The sequence below is a fragment of the Giraffa tippelskirchi genome, chromosome 7 (assembly GCF_054371585.1).
Source record: "Giraffa tippelskirchi isolate mGirTip1 chromosome 7, T2T-mGirTip1v1.2.pri, whole genome shotgun sequence".
NCBI classification, from domain to species: Eukaryota; Metazoa; Chordata; class Mammalia; order Artiodactyla; family Giraffidae; genus Giraffa; species Giraffa tippelskirchi.
The window spans coordinates 10366015-10374865 of record NC_137281.1 but is presented as its reverse complement, the minus strand read 5'-3'; the positions used below and the strand labels follow the sequence as shown (position 1 = coordinate 10374865).

The window sequence follows — 8851 nt, the reverse complement described above, 5'->3', positions numbered from 1 at the left end:
CTCACCACACCAGCACTCTTAGCCACAAAACCGTGTCAAAGCCTCACCTGTGCCGGGCTGATTATCTCCTGGCCTCAGGCGGCCTGGCAGGGCGGGAGGGTGGACTTACCACCCTGAGAGAGTCGAGTCAGCCTCCCTCGGTCCACGGTCCTGGGACCCTGGCTGCCTGATCTTGCTTCTGGGCTTAAGAGCTCGTCTCCAGGGAGACCCTGAGGGTGAATCCCAGCTCAGAACAGTGCCAGGCTATGGCATCCATAACTGTTGGGGCACCATCAGCATCCTCAGAGCTGCTTGTGCCAAGGACCCAGCCAGAGTCTTGGTGTGTGGTGTGCCTGCCTTCCCGACAGACTGGGTACTGGTTCACCCACTTTGTAGATGAGGGGACTGAGGCTCCTGGGTGTCCCTGCACTCCCAGGAGTTGGCACCCCATGTCCCCAGGTTTCCTTTTATTTGTGTGGGTGGTCTCATCAATACTTCAAGGAGAGGAGGCTTGGGGCTGAGAACCTCTGCCACAGTGCCCTGCAGAACCAGGCAGGGCATCCAGGAGGTCCCGGGAGGTGTGTACAGAGCCCCACCTGTGTTCACAGGCACATGTGCACACGCTGCAGGTTCCACCCCTCAGGCAGCTGCTCCACTCCCTTTCCTGCTGTGCGTCAGTCCCCGTGCCCACCTGCCTAGGAGAAAGCCCCAAGTCATCCCACAGCCTTGGGCAAGACCCATCAGTGTACCCCGCAAATGCTTGGGGTTCTCACTGCTTCCAATGAGACCACCTGGTCCATGCTTCTCATTACCCTGGGGTCCCCACTCAACCTTCTCCCTGGTCTCCTGCCCTTCCCCTCATCCATTCACTCTTTATCCAGCAGCCAGAACCTTTCTTCTTTTTTTGTTACCCTTCGTGGCATGTGGGATCAAACCCGTGCTCCTTGCAGTGGGAGCATGGAGTCTTAACCACTGGACTACCAGGAAAGTTCTGAGCAGCCAGAGCTTTGTGAAGCACAAACCTGACCCTGCTCATTTGTTCAGAACCTACCATGACTCCCCAGTACCCTTGGGAGAAGAGCCCAGGCTGCTAACAGTGCTGAACACTTGTGGGGAGGGCGCTTCTTAACCCTTATAGCCTCATCTCCCTTGCTCTAACTAGCTGTGACCTCTTACCCTCGCTCTCTTCCCTTACCTGAGACATGCTTCCAGGCACACAACCCTTCATCTTCCCCTATCCTCCAGGTTGTAGCTCCACAGCTCCTCCTCCAGGAAGCCCTTCCTGGCCACCTCCTCTGGGACAGCCCCCATCACCACCACCACCAGCTCCCTGGTCCCACATCCCAGCCCTGCCCACTAAGGGTCAGCACTACCTGGGGGCAGGTAGTGTCCACTACCTGGACTTAGCCCTGTGAGGACAGTCTGAGCTGCCTTGGCCATTGGTGCGTCCATGGCACAGAGGAGTCACTCTAAATGTTTGCTGAGTGCATGTTTGCACAATCCTGACTCACAGGCACACATCCAGAAGTATGGACCTAGATGGGACCTGTTTCAAGACACCAGTGAAGAGACTAATATACAGTCGGTCAACAAATGTTCCCTGAGCCCTTCCCCTGGACACTGCTCTGAGCCGTGGGGAGATCTGTGCACACAACAGGGGTCAAGACAACCCCAGGCCTGCTATCATGGGGCTCAGAGCCCCAAGCTGAGAATTTCTGATGTGTCCTTTCAGTCATTCACCCAACAAAGTGTTGTGAGCCCTGACATTTCACGGAGCAGAAGGGAAGCAGGTGGGCTAACTGGTCCTACACATAGGAGCCACTATTCAACACTCTTTATCATGAGGCAAGTTCTAGTCTAAGTGCTGTATGTGGTTCTCTTCATTAAATTTTGGTACCCAATGGCCCTGTCACCTTACAGACCACAGCTCTTGCCTCATCTCCACTGCTTCCCCAGAAGTCCCTCACATCCTTGTTATTCTCTGAACATGTCATGCGTGTTCCCACCTCAGGGCCTTTGCACTTGCTGTTCCCTGTGCTTTGAACACTCTTAACCTAGACATCCACATGGATCCTTCACCATTTCAGGTATCTGCTTGGATGTCACCTCAGACCCTCCCTGAACTTCCAAACCCAAATATTACCCTCATACTCAATCCCTGTATCCTGCTTTAATCTTCTGTAATACCACCATCACCATCAGACACGTATTTGCTTATCTCTTTTCCAGCTGTCTCTCCCCCGGCTTGGATTTCAGTGCCATAATGGCAGGGGCTTTTTACTATTGTGTTGCTTGCTGTGTCCGCAGCTTTTGGAAGAGTGCCTGGTACTATTACCCTGTGTGCAATAACCCTTGTTAGTCATAGTTCACAAGAGCAGATGAGAAAACTGAAAACTCAGAGAAATGAATTTGTCCAAAGTCTGACAAAGTAATGTGACATAAAGTGCTAGAGCAGCACCTAGCACATGGTAGAACTCTATACAAAGTGTCAACTATTGTTAGTATTTAATCCTCACAACCATATTATTAGACCCATTTTACAGAAGGGGAAACCGAGGCTCAGAGAGATGAAGTCAGTTTCCTAAGATCTCCTAGTAAGTGGGAGACCTAGGACTGGAACTTGAGCAGCCTGATTCTGAACCTTCAAAACATAGCCTTTCTAGCAATGCCCTTGTCATAGGCAGACTACAGCCTGCAGGCTCAAAACAGCATTTTCCAATTTTTCTGTAATTTTGACATGTTTTAAGTGGTTGGAGAAAAATCTCAATAATTTGTTGTTTCACATGAAAGTTAAAATTCAAGTTTCAGTGGCTATAACAATATTTTATCCTAGCACAGTCATGCTCATTGTTTCTGTATGGTCTTTGGCAGCTTTTGTGCTATGGCAGAGTGGAGTTTTGAGACGTCTGATCCTCAAAGCCTAAAACAGAACAAATTTGCTATCCAGCCCATTGGAGAAAATGTCTGCTCCCTATTTGGCTTGATAGCAGTACTCCAACTTAAGCTGACTTCATATCACCAGAAGGCTTAAGGCCACACCTTGAGAACTGCAGTGGACTCTCCTGCCTCTCATGAGCAGTTCCAGGGCTGGCTTGGGTGCCCTGGTACCCAGAGAGGCCCTGGCACACAGCAGGTGCTCAGTAAGTGTATGTCCACTGAATCAGTGAGTCCATGTGGGCCATGAAGAGAAGAGGTGGAACACTCAAAATTTTCACAAGCAGACACAGGATGTCAAACCTGGGCTCTGTGACCTGAGGATGCTTGGTGTCCAAGCTGTGACCTAATGAATAGGCTTAGACATATGATCTAACCAACTGGCTGCCCCTTTTTAAGCCTCAATCTCCTCTTCTCTGCATTAGTCCCAATTATATCACCTTTCTCTGATGTTGGTGCAAAGTGTGAGGCATTGGTGATGCCCCCAGGTAAGCCCAGGGATCAGGCACTCAACTCATGTACTCTGGGGTCTATGCTGTTATCATTCCCAGACAGTTATTGAGCCTTTGAGCTGAAAGTGCTGTGGGCTGTTAGAAAACCTAAGGGAGCTGTGGGGAGGAACGAAACATCCATCCATCCATTCAGTAAACATTTATTGGGCACTACTGTTTTTCAGGTGCTGTTCTAGGTGCTGGGGATACAGCAAGGAACAAAACAGACAAATCCTAGAGTTGACACCCTAGCTCTAAATGTTTAAGTATCTTCAACGATTGACTCAGTTGAAGGAACTGAGGTGTAGAGAGACCATGGAAGTTTTGAAAAGATTATCATCAGGGCAGCTATGGAGCCCGGGGAACCTCCTGATTCCGAAGCTTCCCTTCCAGCCAGAGAAACAGGTCAAGGCCGGTTGGCAGACTTGGGGAGGTAGGTCTCAGTTTCCTAATTTGCTACATGGGTAGGTTAGGTAGTGGCTCCAAGCGGACTCAGTGGTCTCGGCCTGGGTAATGTGCATCGTCGCTGGTCTGGCCCCTCCGATGTGCCCAGCCTCCTCTTCCCGGCCGGCCCCGCCCCCGAAGCCACGTGACGCGTGGGGGTTTTCCCGTTCCCCTGGCGTGACGTAACGACGGGGTGCGGGCCAATGAACTAGCAGGCCGGCGGCGCCGGGGAATTCCGCCGCCCCGCCCCCGCCCGCCGCCCGCCCGGCCCGGCCCGGCGCCCCCCGCAGCCCCGGGCGCCGCGCGTCCAGCCCGGCCTGAGGCCCCAGCCCCTGCGCCACTCTCCCGACCCGCGATCGTCCGCCAGACCGTGCCATCTGGCCGCTCTGCCCGCCCGCGTGTGTGTGTTTTGGTCTGGGCTGGCCTCCGGGCCGTCGGTCCCCACTGGCTGGGCCATGCCGAGTCGCCGCGTCGCCAGATCGTCCGCTGCGCCGGAGCTGGGGCCCTTGGGTAAGCGGGGCCAGGGATCGGGAGAGGAGTCTGGGGTGGGACTGGAGACGCGGGAGTTCTGGGGGTCCCGGAGTAGTCTGGGAGTTCCTACAGGAGTCCAGGGGTTTTGCGGGGAGAGTATGAGGGTTCTGGGGACACTATATCAAAGGGAAGGAAGGAGGCAGAGGATGATGACCGGGTCCGGTCCAAGGTAAGAGAGAGACGTCCCACTATAGAGTGAGAAGGGGGCGGGGCCTGACCCTGAGGCAAAGAAGGGGGCGGGACCCGACGGCAGAGGGGAGGGGCGGGGCCTGACTCGGAGAAGGAGGAGCGAAAGCTGTTCCTGAGGGATTGGGCGTGGCCAGACGCAGAGAGGGAGAAAAAGGAGGGGCCTGGCTCCCAGAAGGGGGCGGGTTCTGAGAGTAGGGCTATAAGGGGGCGGGGCCTAACGCAAAGAAGGAAGCAAGCGCTCGCCTACTCAGAATAAGAGGCGGGGCTTACGGTGATAAGGGGGCGGGGACAGACTCGGATAGGGAGAAGGGGCGGGGCCTGATTCTAGCAGAGAGAGAGAGAAGGGGGAGGGCCTGTTCTGAAAAAAAGAAGGCGGGGTCTGCCTCAAAGAAGAAAGAGGAGGTGGGGCTTGCCTCAGGAGAGAAGTGGCAGGATCTGAGAGGGACAAGAGGACTGGCTTGACACTGGAAAAGTGAAGGGTAGGGTCTGACTCTGAAAATAAGGTGGGGGGAGCTTTTCTAACTGAGGTTGATAAGGGCTCCTTCAGGCCCTTCTCAGCCTTCTTAACGGAGAGAAGGAGCAGGGTCTGAGTGTGACGAAGGGTGGGGTGACTGAGAGAAAGTAGAGAACCTGTCCACGAGTTAAGGAAGTAAGGCCAGACCAGGCAGGCTAAGGGTGAGGGGCCTGACCCGAAGAGGCGGTGCCAGGAGAGGAACGGGGTGGGGCTTGGAGGATTCTCTGGTTTTCCCGCCGCGTCTTCATCACCTCCTGAGACATGCCTCCTTCCCTGCAGGGTCCGCTGACCTCTCCTCGCTCTCTCTCGCCGTTTCCAGGACCACGGGTGAGCAGCCCTCCACAGTTGCTGCCCGTCTGCACGCTCCGGACGGGGCATAGGGAATCCTATGGAGGTGGCATTGTGCACGCCTCTATCTGGGGGGTTTTGCGGAGGTCCACCTCAGCTTTCCTCAGCCTGTGTCCCTCCCTGCCCGTTGAGATGGAGGTCCCCAGATGCCCCTGCCTCCCAGGTGATAAGGAGCTGGGCAAGTATAACTAGCCACTTACTCGCTTTCTAAGAGGAGTCCTCTTAAGAGATTCACTATCATAGTGCAGAGGGTAATAATTACATACTGGTGCCACCACCCCTTCACTGTGTGAATGTCTGCAAGTCATTCCCCTCTCTGGGCCTCAGTTTTTCTCATCTGTAGAATGGGCATAATATCAATGCCTCCCTTTTAGGGGGACCAAGATGAGTCAATGAGCTGACACAGCTAAACAGTTCAGTATTAAAACAATGACAATATGAAAGCAATATCTGGCATACATTTAAGGATCACCCAGAGAGCTGTTAAAAACAAATCTTTGGGCTCCACCTCCAGAATTTCTGATTCAGTGGGTCCAGGATGAGCTCTGGAAATGTGCGTTTCTAGCAGGTTCTCAAGAGATGCTGAGAACCACTAGTCTATAATGCCCCTCATTTGGTGCCATCCAAAATTCATGGGACTTCCCTGGTGGTACAGTGGTTGAGACTCCACGCTTCCACTGCAGGGGGCATGGGTTCGATCCCTGGTTGAGCAACTAAGATCCCACGTGTCATGCAGCAAAACAAACACACACACACACACACAATATACAGCACTGACCAAGGAAATACAGAACAATGGCCAAAGGATGACATCCTTTCTCATAAATGTGCTGGAATTTGCAGGTCAGGGATTGAATTCTGCCACCATGAAAACTCAGAGGTCCCTGGGGGCTGGGTCTGACCCTCTCTCTGGAGGTAGAATCTTGGGGTGGACCCCAGAAGTGCTGGCATGGCTGTGGAGGAGGGCCTGTGGGTTCTCTAACAGATCTCTGAGTGGGAGATTCTGAAAGGTGGGAGCTGCACTGGAAACATGTCCTGCCAAGCACTGCTGCTGGGCAGGAACAAGGCTGAGATTTTTCTGACCCAAGACCTAGATCTTTGGTTTCAATTAAGAGTCATTTTTGCCATAATCAATTCAATAAATATCGAGTGCCTATTCATTACCTGGCCCTGTGCTGGGCAGTGCTGAGGACTCAGCAGTAACTGAGACAACCCTGGCTGTGCCCTCATAGGGTTCCCTACCTAGACGTGGAGGCAGCTAGGTACACAATGAATTAACTGTAGGATTGTAAAATGTGATAAAGGCTATAAACAAATTTGGGATCGGTGACACCTAAATAGCAAGGTGGGGATGGGAGAACTGAGATGCAGGGAAATTTTCCCTCATTTTGATGGACCAGACACATCCTGGGCCCTGGGGTATAGTTGGGAGGGGCAGATGTGTTTCCTCCTCTCTGGTGCTCACAGCCTACCAGAGACTGATATGAATCACTGTAATATAAGGTCATGTCAAATCCTAACTAGTGTCATGAAAATGATAAAACCAAGGCACCTAACTATGAGTGACTGGAGTGGGGGTTCTGGGGGTTACCTTGGATAAAGTAGTCAGGGAAGACCTATCTAGGAGGTGACATTTGAATGGGGATCTGAAAGTGGAGAAGGAGGCATACAAAGAACTGAAAGAAGGGCATTGTGGCAGAGACTAGCCTGTGCAAAGGCCCTGAGGCAAGTGGTAAGAAAGACAGCTGCTCAAGTGTGCTCAAGTGGCTGCCCCTGAATGGTGGCAAGTTTGTGTAGGAGGCGGGGGGGGTAGGTTGATATTTGAGCAGACCCTGAATAAGAAGTCCCTAACATTTCCTGACTGAAAGAGGATTTTAGATAATAATAATTTTAGAAAACTAATAACTAAGCTTTATGAAGGGCCTGAAATGTTTAGACCCTATACTAAGCAATTTCCCAGTGTGCCTCTAACTCCTCATGCTAATGCCTGAGATATATCAGAGCTCATTTTATAGAGAAGGAGGCTCAGAGAAGTTAGGCGACTTGCCCAAGGCAACACAGCCAGCAAGTGACAGCTGGGATCCAAACTGACATCTGTGTGACTCCACACCTGATACTCTGATATGATGTCTTCCAACCTCCCCATTTTATAGACAGACAAACTGAGGCCTAGAGAGCAGAAGCAAATTTCCCAAATCCATAAAATAATATCTCTGACGCCTTACCCAACAACAGCCAGCATTTATGTATCACCGACTATTATGGCAGTTCTAAGTGCTTCCTGTGTATCAGCTCATTTAATTTTCAGCCTCACAAGAGGGGCGTTATTATTGTGTCCATTTTATAGATGAAGAAACCAAGGCACAAAAAAGAGGTTAAGGGGCTTCCCCTGGAGAAGGAAAAGGCTACCCACTCCAGTATTCTGGCCTAGAGAATTCCATGGACTGTATAGTCCATGGGGTCACAAACAGTCAGACACGACTGAGTGACTTTCACTTCACTGGTGGTCCAGTGGCTAAGACTCTGCACTCCCAATGTAGGGGATCCGGGTTCCACCCCTGGTCAGGGAGCTAGATCCTACATGCCACAACTAAAACATCCCAAATTCTACAACTTAAAAAAAAAAAAAAAGTTAAGTAATGGGCTCAAGGCCACATTAGCACATAGCAAGGAATGGAGCCAGGATTTGAACTGAAGCAGTCCAGAGCTTCAGTCGAAGTTGCCCGGGCCTCAGTTTCCCCTCACAGCCTGGGAGCTCCTTGAGGGCTCGGACACAGGCTGAGTCATCTTTGGAGCCCCAGGTCATCCAGCACGGATGCCTGAGAAGGTGTTTCCAAGTTGAAGTGACTTGATGTTGGCCCTGCCACTGATCGATAGCATGTCCCCTCCTCTCTCCCAGCCTCAGTGTCCCCATCTACCAAGTGGGGGTGTCTTCCTCACCCTGCTGACTTCACAGATCACATGAGATAAGAAGTGTAGGAAGCCTGCTTGCTTTCCAAGGAGCAAAGGTCTGGCTGCTGGGAGCCACTCCCGAGAGTGGAGGAGGAGGACAGATCTGGCAGCTGAGCAGCTCAGCGATCATCTAGCCACCAGTCGCCAGCGCAGGCAACCGTGGATGGGGCACCTACACCCTGCCTGCCCTCCCTGGCTGTGTGACCCTCCAGGCTTGCTTACTCCCTCGGGACTCCTGTTATTCTGTCTGTGGAATGGTGGGAGGTTGGTCTCGATCCTCCATGGTCCCTTCCAGGGCTGAGCTTTCCTGAGGAGGTGATAAGGGGCTTCCCCAGCTTTGCTATTATTCCCTCCTTAGGAAGTAGGGGTGAATCCCGGATCCCAGGTGGGCACTGCTGTGGGACCGGAATGGGATACAGAGCAGGTGGTTGCTTGGGGGTGGAGGATCAGCCTCCCTGGAGCTTCAGAC

At 52.5% G+C, this 8851-nt stretch overlaps 1 protein-coding gene across 1 annotated transcript in view; it reads left to right on the top strand.

Annotated features, from left to right (window-relative positions):
• Positions 1 to 3719: 3719 nt before the first annotated feature.
• Positions 3720 to 8851, top strand: part of RELB (RELB proto-oncogene, NF-kB subunit) — a 28875-nt gene continuing 23743 nt past the window's right edge. The window contains exons 1-3 of the mRNA XM_081507628.1: positions 3720 to 3815; positions 4061 to 4358; positions 5362 to 5409. Coding sequence (XP_081363754.1) covers positions 3720 to 3815; positions 4061 to 4358; positions 5362 to 5409 — 442 coding nt within the window. The remainder of the gene's footprint in view (positions 3816 to 4060; positions 4359 to 5361; positions 5410 to 8851) is intronic.